Source organism: Apodemus sylvaticus, chromosome 17 (assembly GCF_947179515.1).
Source record: "Apodemus sylvaticus chromosome 17, mApoSyl1.1, whole genome shotgun sequence".
Taxonomy (NCBI): Eukaryota; Metazoa; Chordata; class Mammalia; order Rodentia; family Muridae; genus Apodemus; species Apodemus sylvaticus.
In genome coordinates, this window is record NC_067488.1 from 16,149,125 (window position 1) to 16,171,110 (window position 21,986).

General features: G+C 34.3%; 1 protein-coding gene across 3 annotated transcripts in view; it reads right to left on the minus strand.

The window, feature by feature from the left end:
* The window catches only part of Csmd3 (CUB and Sushi multiple domains 3), a 1,209,570-nt gene that overhangs the window by 399,364 nt on the left and 788,220 nt on the right, over positions 1–21,986 (minus strand). For all 3 annotated transcript variants that reach the window (XM_052161507.1, XM_052161506.1, XM_052161505.1), the window contains 3 exons: positions 13,699–13,815; positions 8,840–9,055; positions 6,872–7,060 (listed from right to left, as the gene is read on the minus strand). In XM_052161507.1, the coding sequence (XP_052017467.1) occupies positions 6,872–7,060; positions 8,840–9,055; positions 13,699–13,815 (522 nt within the window). The remainder of the gene's footprint in view (positions 1–6,871; positions 7,061–8,839; positions 9,056–13,698; positions 13,816–21,986) is intronic.

The following is a 21,986-nucleotide window of genomic DNA, read 5'->3' on the forward strand; positions in this document are numbered from 1 at the left end:
TTGCAGCTTCTGAGACCAAAATCCATTGAGTTTACATGGTAAAAACCCAGGCTTCTAACCCACAAAAAAGTAAGAAAGAAAATGTGTTGCTTCAGGCATCTCAATTTGTATTGTTTTGTTATTTATTTTCAGAAACCTAAGGAGTCTATTGCCAGTATCATCCAAAGATGTTTCAAAAATGCAAAAAGCTATACAATTAATCTAATTACTTTATGATAGGAAGATAATATCTTCATACATTACATGGAACATGAATTCATAAAAGAATAAGTGATTGAATATAAAAATCTGCATTTACATATATACATATACATATATACATATATATATAAATAAACATACATACATATAGTTTTGCACCATGCTTAGCATACATTATGTCATGCTGCTTTGATAGTCTTTGTGTGGACTAAAAAGAACTGGAAAGGATAATGTTGATGAAGATGAAAATGATAAATTTGAACAGTTTTATATGGCAAGTCTCACAGATGACTCATATTAAAGGGAGAAATAAAAGAAAGGAGAGAAAGATGATGTAATTTTCAGCTTGGATGATTGGATGAGAATGATGCTGTAATTGACCTTAAGAGTGTAGCAGGAAGAATTGATTTGGCTGAAGAGATAACGCATTCTGTTTTGGCACTGTGAAATCAGTGTGCCTGTGGGAGGAGATCCATATGGACAGGGCCAGTTTAAAGCTGGAAATGGATATTCTACTTAGGAGAGGTCTGGATATACAGAAGGATGTGGAAATGTTTGAGAATTAGGTTATCCACAAAATGCTCTCTCTCTTGCACACACTCCCTCATATACACCCACACAAGAGGAGAAAGGAAGAGACAGACACAGACAGAGAGGAAGAGGTAAAACAATTTGGGTGGGCACTTACACTTTAATGCCTGGACCATCTCTCAATGCCAAGGGCAAACAATTTTAAATCTTCAAAATTATGATAAATCTGTGTAGGTAACAAATTTTATGCTACTTTAATAAACAAATTTCAGGATAACAACAAAGTCTTAAGTTATCCTATTATATTTTCCTTTTTTTAGAATTTCATAATGCAAATTTTAAATTGAAGAACTTAAGTTGACTGTACATATTACGTCTGGTACATGTATTAAGGAATCATGGTTACATAGTATCTTCCAATATATTGCCTGGTTTTGTAAGCAAATTTTTTTTAGAATACCACTGTATGCCTTCAATTATGGATTGTAAATTACCTATATGAGAATACAAGAGTTACTTATGAAGCCCTGAGGCTGTATATTTAGTATCTTCTAGCTTCAGCAAAAATTTGCTCATTTATGGTCTATAACATATGCTATGGTTGTTACTGACTTTTTAAAATAAACAGATTAATGTTAATAACAAGAGAAAACAATACTCTTCTGATTTCAGGTGGCACATTAATCAAAAGTATTGAAAGAATGCCACAATTTGAGAGGCATAAAATTAGGCTGTTGTCACAGTCTTTTATTCATTACAGATAACCTTTCTAACCATTAATTTTCCTTGTTGTTAAGAAATAATTATGTTTTCTTAGATTTTTTTCTTATAAATAAGAAATGCCTTTTAAATGATAGATAAATGGTAAAAATGTATAAATTAATATTTTGGATTTTCTATTATGAAATCAATACACTCAGTCATAGCTATCCTCCCAAACTCATAGGCAGACATGTGTTTATATAGTTATACAAAGTACTTTTCTATCTATTGTTTTTTGTAATTTTATATTATTTTTTGTGCCTTGAGTACAATAGAAGTCTATGTTTTGTTCATACAAGGGCTCAAATCATGTGTTCAGACATCTGGCTTCATTTTCCTTGCTGTTTTGGTCACTCCCCTCTGAATCATTCACCAGTGAGGACCATGGGGAGTTATGGCTATGAGTGGAACTTAAAGGCAAGGATGATTGTGGAGATGAGGATGCCAAGTCCCTAAGAGCAAGAGTGAAAGGCTTGGCAGTAGGATTATATGAGGACTATATATCAAAGTGGTGCACTATAGAGGTCTTAATTTTGGTCAGGAGTATGTTTCTTTATTTTAATGAATAAGGAGGATGGATGGATGGATAAAGACAGATGTAGATAAATTTGTCTCTTTAGAATCAAGAAGATATCTTCCTTTCCAATTTGTGTCCCTCAACGGAGGAATGGATACAAAAAATGTGGTATATTTACACAATGGAGTACTATTCAGCCATTAGAAACAATGAATTCATGAAATTCTTAGACAAATGGATGGAGCTGGAGAACATCATACTAAGTGAGGTAACCCAGTCTCAAAAGATCAATCATGGTATGCACTCACTGATACATGGATATTAACCTAGAAACTTGGAATAACCAAGAAATAATCCACATATTAAATGATGTCCAAAAAGAATGGAGGAGTGGCCCTTGGTTCTGGAAAGACTCAGTGCAACAGTATAGGGGAATACCAGAACAAGGAAGCGGGAAGGAGTAGATGGAGGTACAGGGGGAGGGAAGAGGGCTTATGGGACTTGCTGGGAGTGGGGACCCAGAAAAGTGGAAATCATTTGAAATGTAAATAAAGAATACATCGAATAAAAAAAAGAATCAAGAAGATATGCAAGATTATGGTGGCATATACTTGCCTTTGGCCCAAGTACTTAGGAGTCTGAGGCAGGAGAATTGGATGTCTGAAGCTATACTGGCTTATACAGTATATGAAAGTAGCAACATACTTTCTTTCTTTAGAAAGTCCACTGTCTTTGATACAGTGCTGCCTGACTAGCGTAAAGAGGAGGCATCTTGGGAGAGGAGATTGTAAGTGATGAGTCTTCCTATACACAGTCACAGGGTTTTCCTCCATCAGCCTCAATGTTTTTTAAATCACCCCCTTTTCAATCACAAGCAATTGCATCATGCTTTTTTTAAAAAGTGCCTATATTATAATCTCAGGTTTTACCTCAAGTGTTTATGTCTATTTAGCACAGGTCCTCATTACTTTGGAACCATACATCTTTTGTAGACCACATATTGTTAACATCCTTTCAAAAAGAACTCAGAATTATGTCATTTTCTAAATTCAGCTAATGTATGGTAGAACAAAAAGCAATTCCAATCAATAATCCTTAAATTTGCTTTCTATATTGCCACATGGCTGCATTGATGGTTGGGTTTATAAATGAGACATATTTAACATACACAGGTGAGGATCTGATGTCTATAATCTGTTTTTTAAGAGGAACTTTGCTTTTGAGATAGAATATTCATAATTGCTTAATGATTTTTTCCCTTTTTCTCTCTTTAGTTTATTCATTTTAATACTGGTTCAGGTTCACACCGATGTTATAGTGAGAGTACACGTCCCCTTATATGCTATTCACAGGCTTTTTCTGTTACCATCTTCTATTTTTAAGTGACAAAAAGGAACAATAATCATTACATGTCATTTAAAAAAGACAGTAAAGAGAGAAAAATGCCTGTTTAATGTAGAGATCATTTTTCTCATTTGATTCATGATTAAGGCAAGATGTTGCTACTTGTCCAAGGTCAGAAAAAAAAAATCAATGGCACATGAAATTAGAAACAGAAGTAGATGTGTTAAATGGGGATTATGATCATGAATGAATTAATTTCTGTAAAATGACTTCAAAATGGATGGGCTTTTTAAAATGGGTTGATTCTTGCTGAGAGAAATACCATTGCTTGTATTAAACTTGCTGATCACCTTACAAAACATGTTCTTTCATTAGCTGCTTGTTAATCTGCAAGATGGTTTGGTTTGGGATTCTGGTTTATTGGGACCTTGAGTGAAGACATGCATGTTTACTGCTTTCAAAAATGGCACAATTTCAAACCAGAGGCTATCATAGCACAGAGAATGGGAGTGGACACAGAGGCCTATCCTTAACCAAGAAGCTATTTGGAATTGATATATCTACTGTGGAAGGGAAAACCAAACTTTCTCCGATGAAGTGAATCTATCAATTGGGCGTATCTAAAACCATTCCCCAGCTATGTTCCATGCTCAGAGGTAGCTGCTCCAAAACAAAATGCACCCTGTGCTTTTCCTGTGATCTTTTGCTTTGGTTTGCAGTTGGCAGTATTTCTTTTCTTGTCTAGTCATTTGTTGGTTTCCTGTTTTGTGAGACATAGAAGCAAAAACACCTTCAAGTTCCATGGGCAGAATGGTATGGAGGACTTGGAAGTATTTGAAGAAAAGAAAGAGAATATAATTAGAGTACATTGTATAAAATCTGCAAGTAAAAAGAGAGACAGCAAGGGAAAGGACGGGATTTCATCAAACAAATTTTATGAAGGAAATACAGGTACCTCCAATATGACTAATATAGAAATTCATTTTATATAATAAATTTATTATTATTTAAAATTGTTTTACATTTTGTTTCATATTATTTTGTGTGTATGGGTATTTTACCAGCATGTATTTCTGTATACTACATGGATGCCTAGTACCCAAAGTGGCTATAAAAAGACATTGGATCCCCTGAAATGGGCATTACAAATGGCTGTGACTTATCCCATGGTACTAGGAATTGAACCCTGGTTCTTTGGAAGAGAATCTAGTGTTTTTAACCACTGATAGGAAATTCAGTTCCTGACTGTAGTTTACTCTAAGACCATAGCCTCCAGGGTTAACTCTGTGCCAGAGGAAAACTATTTGTATCTCAAACAAATGAATCAAAAGTAGAAATGTGGAATGTGGTCTATTTATGGTTGCCCACATTGCCTGAGCTTTCTCTGAGGTTTACAATATTGGTGACGAAAGAATACTTAATAAGCAAATATGAAACAGAGAATTGAACTATAGTAGATTACATTTATAGGAAATACAAAGTATAATAATTGAATAAAAATATCCACATAAATAACATTGTTGGTTGAGAATCTGATTTAGTATGATGGCTCATTCTTATCTCACAAATCTCAATTAAAATAAAAATAGGAGGAACTAAAGTTTAAATAGGAGGAACTAAAGCCACTCTTGGCTATCCAATGAGATTTAGAGCATTCTAGGCTTCAGAATTACACCCTGTCTTCATCTATCATCTGGTTGATATGAATAATGTCACATAATGTGAACTCTTTTTCATCTACCTATGGTGATTATGGATGGTCTAAAAAGTAAGAGATTTACAGAGACATATATGTGGTTCTAGTTGAGCAAAAAGGACATTTTTGTTATAATAAATTGCAAATTATTGAAGAATAGTTCAATAAAAATTATAGAATGAATAAAAACATTACATAGCTTATAGTCCTTCAATCTTTTAAGTTAAATAATACAATAAACAAATAAATACAATGCAGAATATTAAGGCCAACAATCAATTGTAAATTTCAACCAGTGAAAGAGTAGGAACAGCTATTTTTTTTTAAATTTGAAAATGGATAAAAAATCTCATGACAAAATTTACTTTCTCAAATTGTCTAAATATTTTTTTCATCCTTCCAATTAATGATATTGATATGAATAAAATAATTCTATTCTGACAAATATTTTAATAACAAACTTTAAATTGTTTTGTGTTATATCAGTTTTTCAGAAATTGATTTATTAAAATATATTTAAATGTAGAGTAAGCCTATAAGCCTATTTTCTTAGCCAGTAACAGTCTAGCATTTGTCACTTTAAGAGAAAAATCTTAACTCTAGAACTTTGATCCCTTCTCTACAATGAGTTTCCAGATGCTGTAATGAAGGGTTGGGCATTACAGGGAGATTTACCTTTGCACAAATCATATTCAATCCTACCACTTACAAACTCGATCTTGGGTACATCATAAAAAATGCAAGGTTCAAGTTCTATCCAGTCCAATGCCAATAACATTGGGCATTATGAGGACTAATTGAGATACTTAAGTATAAAGGACTCTCTCATACTCTGTTTATGCTGAAATACAATAACGTTGATTTTGCCCTATCTTCTATTTTTCATAAATGCTTATCTATTTTTTGTTTTACAAAAATAAACTAATAATGATTGAATATCAAATGAACTGAAATTATCCTATCTCTGGAGTTACTGTTTAAATAAAATATTTTAAATGATAATGAAAAATTCTACTTATTCTTGCCCCCTTTTTTGTCAACATATCCATTTAAAATTATATTACCTCCAGGCTTTTCATATTTAAATTGCCTATAATCTGCATCTCATAATATGAGTAACTATTTTAATCCATTTATGAGGAGTTAATATGTACCTTAAAATTCTTATCTGCTCTATAGATAACATATATTTTTTATAATTTTTCTTGTATGCGTTTACATTCCAACTTCAAAATAATGTCAAAACATCAGTCAAATTATCATGTCAAATAATAGAAGAATTCACTATGTGAATTCTTCTATGGAAATGGTTCAGTTATGGTTTCTGAGTGCTGAACTGTTTGATAATGGGACAATTTACTTTTTTGGACATTGTTTTCATACTTAAATAGATAGCTACCATCTCTTTGTTGTTAGTTATCAGAATAAAATGATATTAGCATGTCAATCAGACAAACAGTGATGTAGAATAAACCCTACACAAAAGGGATCATTCAGGAATGTTCATGTTAATTTTAACTCTTACACAATGAATCTGTGCACTCTTTCAGGTTCTCTATGTATTTATCTTATAGCTGTGTATCTGTTTCATGTCATCTTTTTTGTTGTTAACCTGAAAAATTGAGAAGCCTAGTCTCTTTATTGTAGCAGCAGAATAATTATGGTGCTCAAGATAGCCAAGTTGAAAAGAAAATAGAAATAACTAAGGTGAAATAAATGGAGAAGTTCAACAGATTGCAAGAAAAGAAAGGGTGTGTAACCATGCAACTTCATGGACAGTGACTACACATACAAGCAAATGAAAGCAGCTGACCACGTACCCACACACCTTGGCAGAGGGGCACTCCACACTCGCCGGCCACCGCCAAGACAGATGATCTCGGAAGAACCCTCCAGTCGATAACCCGAGGAACACGAGAAGGTCAAAGTATCCCCGACTCCAAAGCTGAACCCTACTCGGCTACCATACTGAGGAATTCCGGGGTCTTCACAAGGCTCAAGGTTATATTCTGTAAAGAGTAAGTCACCCAGAGAAAGAGAAATGAAAATAATCATTTTAGATGCACATTTCTTATATGTATGGCCTTGTTATATAATGTGTAAGAGCAGTAATATGCGGTGGGACACTTGATGTTCGTTTTTGTGTGTTACATTTAACAACTATCAGAATACTTTCATGTGTGAAATTCAGTCAGGATGGGAGAATGTTGCCTGACTGATAAGCTCAAAATGTAACTATCTCATGATGTTCTTTTCAGAATTAGAAAACTTTTCCACTTCACAGAGTTTTGAATTAGAGTAATGACATGAGAGATGCATATTTTCAAACAAAAATGCATTTAGAATGAAATCATTATCAGAAAGAAAAAAATGACAATATTCTTAACGGCTTTAATTTAAATGGCTCTTGTGCCTCTAGTATCAGGCATTCAATTAACCCATATTCTGAGCATCTATCTTTAGATGGAAATTTTCATGTAAGAAAATGAAGTACCCAAAACTGGTAATGATAACGTGATAAATTTGTACAGAAGCCCTCCCCAGGCAATGAAAGAAAAAGTAAAAGAAAGAGAACAGTAAAAATGCATGACCAAATAGTGTTAAAGGTAAAAGAAGGGTTGTTTATACATTACAATGATAAATATGTAATAAATATAATAAATTTAGTGTTTTCAAGTCAGCATATAATTTACTTACTAGTTTGTTCTTATATAGAGAAATAGCTATTATCCTATTATAATTATAAGGTACAAATTCATGTTGTAGGGATGATTTTCTTTATGCTCCTTGGCCTAATAACTTTTCATGGAAGTCAAGTCATATTCCAGCTGGGATCTGAAATTAAGATCCCTGTAGGATAGTTACAATTCCCTGTGGATTTGAGTACAACTCAATGAAGTCAGAATCTGGACATCAGGAAAGAACACGTCTGTATATTAGGGTTTACTAATACACACTAAGATTTCCTATTTCCTAAGATTTCATCCTTTCCATAAGTGGTAACGTTTTGATGGGAGATGAAGGTCAGATGCATTTCTATCTCCCACGTTTTTGTTATAACCATTAATAAATAAGTAGCTTCCATTAAAAGACATATTATACTGTTTCCCTTTAATGGAAGAAAGGGTTACAGTCCCACAGGAAGCCTTAGGCCAGAAGTTATTCTAACAGCATTATTTATCTGTAAATGATTTAGTTATGAATGAACTTACTCATAGTTACATTCTTGTAGACTATACATTCCAAAATAATTAAAACAAATTTTCTTATCTTGGTCAGTCAGTATATTTTTATAAGACACCAACTAGATAGATTTTTACTGTTTTAAGTCACATTTTCTTTTTGAGTTCAATTGAAACAATACAAAAGAATACTGTATATATAGTATTTATACATAATTTATATAGAAAGCATAATATTTTATATATAGAAAAGCTTACTTTTAAATTTAATATGTATTTTAGATGGTTTCCGCCATTTAGAATGTCATGTATTTAAGACAAAGAAAATTAAATGATCGTATTTTTTACTACATTTTAGAGAATTTATTTATTCATTTATTTCTTATTTATCTGCTTTTTCTTTAATGTTTAGCAGTGTGTGGCCACAGCCAATCTTGAAGGCATTTCCATACTTGCTGAGAGGTTATTTTTCCTTTGTTTTTCTACTTTAAAATTTTCTCATAATTTCTACAATATTTCCACTTTTATTTGTCATATTAAAAATAATTTTATAAACTTAATTATTTTAGGTTCACTGAAATAGTTCTTGATTCTTTATTTTCTCACCAGAGAATGTGATGTTAAATCCTTCATATGATATCGAAAAGTCCGAAATGAAACGCAACTGAGCCCTGAAGTTTCCATAAAGGCCAGCATTGATTGTTGAAGGAAGTTCTGAACCAGTGAGTCGTGCCAGTGGTTGGGTGAAACTACCATTTTCTGTGATCAGCAAATAGTCATGGTGGTCTTCTAAGTGAAAAGTGTGGAAGTTGAATTGCACACCTATGAATAATGGATAGGAAAATCGGGTAAAAGATAGGAAGAGCAGAATTGCATTGGACAAAGCATATTCACAAACCATAGAAAGTAGCCGTCAAACTAAATTCCTTAGTTGCTTGATTTTTTTGGAAAATAAAATCCACTGCTGTCACAAAATGTAAATGTACAAAACTATGGCTGCCTGCTGTGCTTTTTTTCAGTTTACATATGAACAATATGCTTGACTAAGCCCTAGAAACCATCAGGAAATATCTGAAATATATTAATATGATAGTTATATTTTCAAGGAAAATGCATATCCTTTGCAGCTTACTGGTGACAATCTTGCATGCCTTTTCCTTTGGCATCTTCAGGTTCCTCAACAACATAAACAATGGTGCTCAATGAACCTCTCTTTTTGGGCACAAGGTGGTAAGATGTATTCTAACTTTATTTATTTTATACTTTCCAAACTTTCCTTAAAATATACTGCTATTAAGGAAAGACAAGAACAAGCTGACATTGTGATACATTATGAGAAAATGAACATGTATATGTTTAGATTTAAACATGACCTGATATATATTAATTTTGAAGAAGAATTAAGGTTTCTGCTTAGTATGGATGCTGATAGGGGCATTGTCAAGTTTTTTGTTTGTTTGTTTGTTTGTTTTTTTTTTTTGCTTTGTCAAGTATGTTTTTGTTTTGTTCTGTGGTTTCATTCTCTCTACTGCTAAAATACACTTGCAATGGTGGTGAAGAAACAGTACCTGGGACAGAGGAATAACAAAGTAGTTAAGTATTGTTCTTGATTAATCCTAAAAAGTAAGTGCTAATATTTACTACATGAATGAAAGAATGTTGTCATTTATCAAATACTGAAATAGATATTAGAATCTGTTTTTAATACTGCTGGAAGTACAATTTTCACAGTCCTCCTAAAATTCAATTAACCAAAAATTTAAACTGCAAACCTGGATCTTGTTTCAAGAATGAAAATTGCAAAGATTATAAATAGCCAAGTCCATCTGAGGAAAATGACATATAAACCAAGCATTCAAATATCCTGCAAACTGCTATGAAGTCACTTAGTGTGAGTCAATATAGTATCATGGAAAAAGAAGAAACAATATGTCAAAGAGTTATCAGAAGCTTCTAAAGGCAGTGACCTTCAAAAGAGAAGTGGGTTGTAGAACACACCTGGGTCAGACATCAGAAGAAGACAGGCAAAGACAAAAATTTTAAAAGGATAGTAGAAAGAAGCTCTTGAGTCTAAAAATCACATTTTTCCCCTTCTCATGAGAATGACTAATCAAGATGGTCTTGTAAAACAACTTATGTAGGAAATACTCTTGTAAACCCTTGACCTTAAAGTAAAAATAGCACTGATGTCTTAGTTTTGTTAGTCATTTAACCCTGAAGTGACTTTTGTAAATTTATTTTTCAATTTGTACACTCATAGGTCTTATTTGCTTTATACATTATGACTTAAAGATTTTCTGACGTACATTATGTTATGCCAGCTTTCCATCTCTATAATACAACATGATGTACCTTAAATTTTGTTTTTTTTACATATTTACTTATTTTCTTCTTTGATAGAGGAGCTCAATGTATAGTTCAACTACCAACTTGAAATCACAGTCTTCCTGATACAGAATTTCCAGGGCTGAGTTTAAAGATAAGAGCTAACATGATCAACTAAATTTAACCTCCTGACTTTTAAAAAAATAGAAGGTGTGGAGAAAGAGGAACACTCCTCCACTGCTGGTGGGGTTACAAATTGGTACAACCACTCTGGAAAGCAGTCTGGCGGTTCCTCCGAAAACTGGGCACCTCACTTCCAGAAGATCCTGCTATACCACTCCTGGGCATATACCCAGAAGACTCCCCACCATGTAATAAGGATACATGTTCTACTATGTTCATAACAGCCCTATTTATAATTGCCAGATGCTGGAAAGAACCCAGGTATCCCTCAACAGAAGAGTGGATGCAAAAAATGTGGTATATCTACACAATGGAGTACTATTCAACCATTAGAAACAATGAATTCATGAAATTCTTAGGCAAATGGATGGACCTAGAGAATATCATACTAAGTGAGGTAACCCAGACTCAAAAGGTGAATCATGGTATGCACTCACTAATAAGTGGTTATTAACCTAGAAAACTGGAATACCCAAAACATAATCCACACATCAAATGAGGTACAAGAAGAAAGGAGGAGTGGCCCCTGGTTCTGGAAAGACTCAGTGAAACAGTATTCGGCAAAACCAGAACGGGGAAGTGGGAAAGGGTGGGTGGGAGGACAGGGGAAGAGAAGGGGGCTTACGGGACTTTCGGGGAGTGGGGGGGGGCTAGAAAAGGGAAATCACTTGAAATGTAAATAAATTATATCGAATAAAAAAAAAGAAAAAAAATAGATTTAAGGATAGTTTTATATATCATTATAAGCCAGAAGCAACGTAGGCTGAATGATAACCATATTTAATTGACTATATACCTACTGAGACGTTTTATGTGCCCAAACAGTGGAAAGAGATCATTGGCCATACATTTGGAAACTTCTTAAATTGTTAGATCCTATTCTACACTCATATTTTATGGTTGTGAGCCTAGCCATTAAGGCTGAGCCATCTCTCCAACCCCCTATTCTAAACTCTTATAAATCTCTAACATATTGAGTTTCCACTGAAGTAAGAGAATATTCCAACTGTTAAATGCAAATGTAAGTGAAAGAAGATTAACTTTAAAATTCCGTCATAGAATATTTAAGTCAAAAAATCTGATGAAATTTAGCAGAAGTAAATATATAATTCTGCTATGAAACTAGAAAAAAATCTGTTGCATATATAATTGTAACCCTTCAGATATAATTGTTACATAAAATCACAGTAATCTAAAAAAGAGTTGTATGATTAAGTCTCCTGACTTGTTGACATGCCCTAGTAACAAAAATGTTAAAGAGAATGGATATAATTGTGGCTAACAGAAACTCCTGATAGTATTTGTGTTTAGTTGTGTAAAACTGAAACTTTAGAGGTAAGGATTCCCACAGCTGAATGGGTTTCAAAGAAGAGACCTAGAACAGTAGCTTATTTGCTTTTTATTTATTCCTTATAATTTTAGTGGTAGTCTTCTAACATCAGACATCTAAGCATCAATAACAATTTAAGAATTGATTAGGATTTTCCCAAGGATTAGCCCCACAGTAGGAACTGGTCATAAAAAGATGCCCCACCATATTTCTAGTCACCAGTGTGAAGAAAGCAGTGTGGCCTGTGGAATGTTAGACTGTGGTCTTCCAACTGTGGTAGATTATCCTCTTCTCCCAATTTCAAGTCCTTCACTTCACTTTGCTTTGCCTTTGGAACAATGCTTCAAGCAAACATTCCTTGAGAGAAAGGCACCTAAACCCACATTCTTTGGCATGTAAATATCGATTTAATTAACACTTGCCACCTGTAAAGACTTCTAAACCTTAAGTGCTAATTAAATCTCTGTTTACATAGCAAGCAGCATGTAGCGTTACATTTTCATTTATAATATTAGAGAGTTTATTTTAAAATCCCTTAATCCAATGTATGGTGAAATAATAGGATGTTTTCTTTAATACAGAACGTTCTGTATCCTAGAAAATATACAAACCAGGTTTGTAATATTAGTGACCTCATTGCTTCTGTGACTTCCTGTATTCTCACTTTAACGGTTTTCACTAGTAGCACTTAAGTCACTATAGGAAACCTAACTATAACAGCCAATATTTAATACTAACCACTCTATAAACATGTAGAAATTTATTAAAAACAAATGTCTTTTAAAAAAACACAAGCTTATATTTGATAAAAACAAGCTTTCAATTTCTGACAGCATTCTCTCACTGCTGATTTTTGTGTTTGATTTATTTTGGTTTTCCGTAGTAATAAAATAAATAATAACTGTGTCAACAGGTATAAACGAAAAACATTCAAAGCAGAATTTAGAGATCAGCCTCTCCTTCCTGGTAAACAATGCTGGACCATTAGCACTTCAGTACTGTGGAATAATAATCTTTCTAGGACTACTGCTATGATGAAATGTCTTGTTTATTTTCTAGTCTAATACCAGTAGCATCAAGTAACCACTATGGTTCTCACATCACCTTTTACATATCTGCTTAATTTGAAAAGATGCAGAGGAATATCTACTATGAACACAGCACAATTTTAAAAGTCCATCTTTATGATCTGAGACACACATGACATTTGGTTCCCAATAATTTGGCACAGAAGTGTCTATGGAGTAGTTATGAATCTATATGCTAATATCATCATAAAATTTCCTTATAAAGAAATGTATATATATATATATATATATATATATATATATATATATATATTAACTAAGCTCCATGTGATGCTGATCTCTTTCAGGTTTTCTTAAAAAATACAATTACTTTACTACACTATATGAAAAGGCAGGTAACGTTAACAAAATTTCGGTTTAAAAATGAACACAATATATTGGTCTAGAAAAGCTTATGTAAGGCTGTGCTGCATTCTTTTCATATTGAATTTTCTTTTAGTACTTACATAGTTTTGGATGTGAAAAAAATGACTAAAATAAAAATAGACCTAAATGAAAACTCAAGCCATTATTCAATATTCTTGAATAAAACAAATTACCTTTTCCATGGGTTACATCAACTGTCCATGTACAATTCAGCGAGTTTGGATAAAATTCTGGGTAACCTGGTGATAAGATTGTCCCGCTAGGTCCTCTCACATCCCCGCCACATAATGCTGAAAAGACAAAGAGAACAGTATCATCAGTCACCCTTGGAGAGGCAGAGGCTGAACAAATCTCTCATCTCCTCTCTCGAAACTGGATGAGTCCCATTATGTTTGTCTAATCAACTTCCTGGTAATAAGAGGAGTGTGTGAGGACCACTTCCAAATACAGCAAAATCCTCTCATGCATTGCAGCAGCAAGGAAGAAAAATGTATTAATAGGCTCTGAGAATTATCATTGGCCCCCAGAGAACATAGCCCAGTATTGCACATTTGAATTTGAAGTATATCCTTACTCTGTTCTAATTATAAGCAGCATTTGGATAAAGTGATGGCCAATTAAACATGAGTAATTAATTGTTTAGCAGCTTCTCTTATTAAACACTAAGAAATGAGTTAATTATATAAAATTGTTTTTGATAGATTCCTGAAGGGATCTGTGTCACACATCGCGGGATTCCTCTTAGAGCAGTGAAGAAAGTTGTTAAAACTTTAAAGTTTTCATAGGTTCTGCAGTTCCAGAGAAATGAATACCGTAAACAAAGAGGGATTCTTTCAGGGACCCACATAGTACAGCTCTATTGGTGACAAAATTTATAAGCAATATCTCATAAAAATCAAGGCAAATAACTGTGATGCACCAATGCATAAATGAGTTGAATCAATGTTCCGGTAATTTGAGAAAAAGGTTGATACCATCTACCATATAAAATTCATCTGTGCCTATAGTATACATTGAATTCAACAATTATTTAATCTTCTCTGTGTTAAAAATTGATATACTAATAGACCAATAGTAGGCATAGGTCAGGATTTACAGTATTTTCTACACAGAAAGGCAAACTCCTTTGGATATGAACAGGGTAGTCAGAACCTTAAGGAGCATGTTCTGTCGCTGCCTTGTTTCTGGGCCACTGTCCCCAACATAACAAACATTCCAATGAAAGCTGTCCTTATTTGCTACCATGATCATTGTCATTGTTTTACAAGTATCTGTTATAGTAATGGAAGGATTCCAGACAGTCTGGTTGCTACACACCTTTACCAATCTGGAAATGCTGAGTCAGCAATCTCTAAGAGTAGGTGTGTGTGTGTGTGTGTGTGTGTGTGTGTGTGTGTGTGTGTGTGTGTGTTAAGGCTTGTACAAAATACTCATTGAAATTTTTTTTTAATTTTTTTATTCGATATAATTTATTTACATTTCAAATGATTTCCCTTTTTCCAGCCCCCCACTCCTCGAAAGTCCCGTAAGCCCCCTTCTCTTCCCCTGTCCTCCCACCCACCCCTTCCCACTTCCCCGTTCTGGTTTTGCCGAATACTGCTTTACTGAGTCTTTCCAGAACCAAGGGCCACTCCTCCTTTTTTCTTGTACCTCATTTGATGTGTGGATTATGTTTTGGGAATTCCAGTTTTCTAGGTTAATATCCACTTATTAGTGAGTGCATACCATGATTCACCTTTTGAGTCTGGGTTACCTCACTTAGCATGATGTTCTCTAGCTCCATCCATTTGCCTAAGAATTTCATGAATTCATTGTTTCTAATGGCTGAATAGTACTCCATTGTGTATATATACCACATTTTTGTATCCACTCTTCTGTTGAGGGATACCTGGGTTCTTTCCAGCATCTGGCAATTATAAATAGGGCTACTATGAACATAGTAGAGCATGTATCCTTATTACATGGTGGGGAATCCTCTGGGTATATGCCCAGGAGTGGTATAGCAGGATCTTCTGGAAGTGAGGTGCCCATTTTTCCAGACACTCTGAAACTAATAGAAAAGAAACTGGGGAAGACCCTTGAGGACATTGGTAGAGGGAGAAAGTTTCTGAACAGAACACCAATAGCGTATGCTCTAAGAGTGAGAATTGACAAATGGGACCTCATAAAATTACAAAGTTTCTGTAAGGCAAAGGACACCATCAAGAGGACAAATCGCAACCAACAAATTGGGAAAAGATCTTCACCAATCCTACATCAGATAGAGGGCTAATATCCAATATATATAAAGAACTCAAGAAGTTAGACTCCAGAAAACCGAACAACCCTACTAAAAAATGGGGTACAGAGTTAAACAAAGAATTCTCACCTGAAGAACTTCGGATGGCGGAGAAGCATCTTAAAAAATGCTCAACTTCATTAGTCATTAGGGAAATGCAAATCAAAACAACCCTGAGATTTCACCTTACACCAGTCAGAATGGCTAAGATTAAAAATTCAGGAGACAGCAGGTGTTGGAGAGGGTGTGGAGAAAGAGGAACACTCCTCCACTGCTGGTGGGGTTGCAAATTGGTACAACCACTCTGGAAATCAGTCTGGCGGTTCCTCCGAAAAATGGCCACCTCACTTCCAGAAGATCCTCATTGAAAATTTAAATACCTCACTTAGGATGATATTTTCCAGATCCAACCATTTGCCTAAGAATTTCTTGAACTCATTTTTAGTTGCTGAGTAGTATTCTATTGTGCAAATATACAACATTTTTCTGTATCCATTCCTCCATTGAGGGACATCTGGGTTCTTTCCAGCTTCTGACTATTATAAATAGTGCTGCTATGAACATAGTGGAGTATGTGTCCTTATTGCATGCTGGGAAATACTCTGGGTATATATGCCCAGGAGTGATATTGCAGAGTCCTCCGGAAGTGTTATGCCCAGTTTTCTGAGGAACAGCCAGACTGATTTTCAGAGTGGTTGTACCATCTTGCAATTCCACCAGCAGTGGAGGAGTGTTCCTCTTTCTCCACATCCTCGCTAACACCTGCTGTTTCCTGAGTTTTTAATCTTAGCCATTCTAACTGGTGTAAGGTGAAATCTCAGGGTTGTTTTATTTTGCATTTCCCTAATGTCTAATGATGTTGAACATTTCTTAAGGTGCTTCTCAGCCATTCGAAGTTCCTCATGTGAAAACTCTTTGTTTAGTTCTGTACCCCATTTTTTAATAGGGTTATTTGGCTCTCTGGTGTCTAGCTTCTTGGGTTCTTTGTATATATTGGATATTAGCCCTTTGTCGGATGTAGGGTTGGTGAAGATCCTTTCCCAATTTGTTGGTTGCTGTTTTGTCTGCTTGACAGTGTCCTTTGCCTTACAGAAACTTGGTAATTTTATGAGGTCCCATTTGTCAATTCTTGATCTTAGAGCATAAGCTATTGGTGTTCTATTCAGGAACTTTTCCCCTGTGCTCATGTCCTCAAGGCTCTTCCCCAGTTTCTTTTCTATTAGTTTCAGTGTGTCTGGTTTTATGTGGAGGTCCTTGAACCACTTGGAGTTGAGCTTAGTTCAAGGAGATAAGAATGCATCAATTTTCATTCTTCTGCATGCTGACCTTTAGTTGAGCCAGCACCATTTGTTGAAAAGGCTATGTTATTCCACTGGACGGTTTCAGTTCCTTTGTCAAAGATCAAGTGACTATAGGTGTGTGTGTTCATTTCTGGGTCTTCAGTCCTATTCTATTAATCTACCTGCCTGTCACTGAACCAATACCATGCAGTTTTTAACACTATTGCTCTGTAGTACTGCTTGAGGTCCAGTATACTGATTCACCCAGAAATTCTTTTACTGTTGAGAATAGTTTTAGCTATCCTGGTTTTTTTTTGTTATTCCAGGTGAATTTGAGAATTGCTCTTTCTGACTCTATGAAGAACTGAGTTGGGATTTTGATGGGGATTGCATTGAATCTGTAGATTGCTTCTGGTAAGATGGCCGTTTTCACTATATTAATCCTGCCAATCCACGATCATGGAAGATTTTTTTCATTTTCTGAGGTCTTCTTAGTCACAAAAGAACACATATGGAATACAGTCACTGATAAGTTGATATTAATTTAGAAACTCTGAATACCCAATACACAATTCACATATCAAATGCTTCCCAAGAAGAAGGAAGGAGAGATCCCGGATCCTGAAAAGGCTTGCTCCAGCATTGTAGGAGAGCACCAGGACAGAGAAGTAGGAAGGGGTTGATAGGAGAATGGGCGGATGGAAGAGGGCTTAGAGAACTTATGGGGAGGGGGCAACTTGGAAAGGGAAACTCATTTGGAATGTAAACATAGAATACAGAAAATTAAAAAAAAAAAGAAAAAAAAGAAAAAGAAGAAAAAAAGAAAGAAAATTTAAATACCTCAATGTGTTTATTTTATATATGTATATCTACAAAATGATGACTCGGATCTCTTATGGAGTTGTCTTAACAAGCAATATTCCGGTAATAAAGCACACACTTTCAAAACACTATAAAATCATGCCTGAATCATGAAGTTATAGTCATACTTAGGTTATGTGCAGTCCCTCAGTGGTAATCATCATTACTATATATTTCAGTTTCCCCTTGATGTTTTAGAAACCTACATTGTCTTTCTGTGACTGGTGTCATAAGTGTATGCACCATTTCAAATTTTTCTTTCTGATAATGCCATTACTAAGGTTAATTATTAATTTTCTATCTGTATGTCTATCTCCTCTCTCTCTCTCTCTCTCTCTCTCTCTCTCTCTCTCTCTCTCTCTCTCTCTCTCTCTCTCTCTCGTGTGTGTGTGTGTGTGTGTGTGTGTGTGTGTGTGATGTACACATGTGCATAAGAGTTCACAATTATGCGAACACACACATGCAGGCTAGTAAGTTTACATGTGTGATGTATGTGTAGACTTGCATGTCACATGTCTTTATGTACTCTTATCTACTTTGATCTCAGAGATCTCCAGTTTTACTACTCTAGTTAGGCAGCTTTCTTGGGAATTATCTAAGTCTGTCTCCCAAATGCTAGGATTACAGGTAATGCTATTCCTGTCCCAGGCTTTTACATGGTTTTGGGGAATCTGAACTCTGGATAGTACTTTATACGTTAAACCCTCCCCATATTCCCAAACTTTGAATAATTCTTTTTGACGAGTATATTGCATCTATTGATCTATTATTCCATTCTGGAAAACAAACAAACAAAACATAATCAATAAAGCATTGTATGTTTTCATTTAGTAAATGTAATCAATAAAAATAATCTAATAGGTTTAAACCTATTTTTCTTATTGAAAGCAAGTGAAATTTGGACAAAACTTCTCAGGTAATAACAACAACAACTAATGTTGGATAATTATATAAATGTTTTAGAAACATGTGGTACAGTTTCCCATATGATGTATTTTTAAATGTATCACTTAAGAAGAGATTGTGTTGGAGCATCTTTTGGGTATATGCCCAGGAGAGGTATAGCTGGGTCCTCAGCTAGAACTATTATAAGTTTTGTGAGGAACCACCAGACTGATTTCCAGAGTGGTTGAACCAGCTTGCATTCCCACCAGATATGGAGGAGTGTTCCTTTTTCACCACATCTTTGCCGGCATCTGCTGTCATCTGAGTTTTTAATCTTAGCCATTCTGGTGGGGTAAGGTGGAATCTCAGGGTCATTTCGATTTGCATTTCTCTGATGATTAAGAATGTTAAACATTTTTTTAGATGCTTCTTGGCCATTCAAGTTTCCTCAGTTGAGAATTATTTGTTTACCTCTTTAACCCATTTTTGATAGGGTTTTTTGGTTCTCTGGAGTCTAAATTATTGAGTTCTTTGTACATATTGTGTATTAGTCCTCTATTGGATATATGGTTGGTAAAGATCTTTTCCCATTTCCTGTGATAGTCACTTAATTTCATCATCTTCCAATCAATCACCTTCTATCTTAATGTGTCAGTATTATTTCTGATGTTTTTTAATTGATCCGTGTTCTAAATTTTCATTTGCAACTGCCTTGCATTTTATTGAAAGAGTTCTCCATCACCATCACCAGCCTCCTTATCTATACCTACATGATAGCTTTCATATTGCTAAGTGAGATAGTTCTACATTTAAAATGTTTTGAATTGTGTTTTCTTAATAAGATTCTTACTTATAAGTGCCTAACTAGCATGTGAATTCTTAAAATGTACCTTGATTTATTCTAATTTTACATAAGAAGCTTGTGTTAGTTGGGAAAGTCGTGGTATCTATTAATTCACAAATAAATTTCTTATAGTCATTGTCCATTTAAAACTTGCTACTTTCATAGAATGGAACAAAAGTGTCGAGAAGATTAAAATCTTATTACACCCAATCATATTATATTAATATTAAGAGCAGTTTAGTTTATTAGGTATGCTTACATCTACTTTTTAAAGATTAATTAATTTTTGTTATTACTATGTGTGTTTGTTTACATGTTTTTGTATGTATGATGTGTGTTCCTGGTGTTCATAGAGACTAGAAGAGGGCATCAATATCCCCAAATTTTGAGCTGTTGAAGGTTGGTAATTGTCTTTCAGTTGCTAGATTATGTTTCTATATGCTCTGCAAGAACATGTTCTATTCTTTTCTGAGATCCCTTTCAATGTCATAAATAATTTATATTATTTTATATATTAAGTAAAATTTTAGAATTTTAAAAAAGACATATTTCCTCTAGTTAGGGTTACTAACAACTTGCTGTTTGATTGGCGATGTTGTTTGGGAAATTTTGAGCAATAAAGGCACGCTAAGGGAAGTTTTTCACTGGGGAAAAATCTTGAGATTAAAAAGTTTCATCTCTATCACATTGGGAGTCTATCTTCCATGCTTATAGTTGAAGATAATACTTCTCAGCATTCTGCTCTTCCTGCAGTGCTTGACAGTTACAACCATGCTGTCCTTGATGCTATGTACTTTATCCTTATGAAACAGTAAGCTAAAATGAACTCTTTCTTCTATAATTTGGCTTGGTCATTGAACTTTTACAGCACCAAAATTATAACTAATGAAAGAATGAACTTTGAACCTGCTGCAAAATATTTTTATTATAAGATATTTATTAAAGTACATGAACACCAGGTATATATCCTTACTCTTCACCACTAATGGAAAATTCATATCCTCTCTGCATAAAGGACCATCAATTTCAAACCAGTTTAAGAGAAAATGAAGTAAACTATTTGAAATATTAATATTGTTTAGCTTTTGCCACTTATTCTCAGTTTTAAATCCCAAGACAAAACAAATGCATAAGATGGAAGATCAAAAGAGCATAATGAGTTCCTTAAAACTTAAAAAAAAAAGCATTATGGGAATTCAGGAAAAGCAAGACTAGGAGCACACACCTGTAATATCAGCATTCTAGTAGGTCAAACAGGAGAATCATGAGTTTGAGACAACTATATGCTATTGAAATAAAATTTATCAATAAACAAAGCAAAACAAAACAAAAGGCTAACTCAAACTAACAAGACAACAAAATAAACACAAGATAGAAGCAGAAGTGGAAAGATAATTCATATAGATTAAGATCATGAGTCCCATAATCATCAATCACACTCCTTTCTCTATCACAGGTAAACCCACTATGCATTTCGGACATATAACAAGAAATAACCTCAATGCAAAGGAAAGACTTGGACTGAAATTGTCACACATTGAATTCAAGGTTGATTATAATTCCTCTTAGAGATGAGGAGTTGCACTGCCCCTGCATATAGCTGCTATATTCTTCAAAAAAAAAATAAGAGGTCTCTATAGCTGAAGTTTTTCTGTTTCTTCAGTTAATATTGTCACTTTTCCCTTTGCTCTTGGTGAGTATTTATTTCTCCTGTTATGGTGCTGTATCGGGGTCAGCAAACTTTTTACTTTTATACAGCTCCTTTGTCTTATCCCTGGGGGATAATGATCACCTGACACAGACAAGTTAAAGTATTAGGATTCCTTCTTTATTTAGTAAGGGAAGGATATGGAACAATAAGATATATTTCCTTGGATTTTTCATATTGAAACACTGAGTTGTTCTTAATCTTTATCTGACTAATAGAAATGGTATTACTCCAAATACACAGAAGCTGGGCTGATGACTTATTTTTGAACATTCTTATAAAAACAAATTGGCATAAGGCAGTTCCTAAGGCATGGTCATCTTGCTACTTGAAAGGGTTTGAGGAAGGGCAATTGTAAATCATGTTGCAAATAGAAAGCACAGCCTAAAACACATAGTTGAACAGGTTGTGTTTTGTAACAAAACACATGTGAAAATACTTCTCACTCTTAGAAGAAGTCTTTTGTTATCACACTGCATTTTTATATGTTAGATGCTGAATTCCTTTGGACATATTTTCATATAAAACAGGCAAACACCAGCAAGTTTACTCTCATGCCATTTACAGAAACAAGGAATTTTCCATCACAAAACTGTCTTTATATA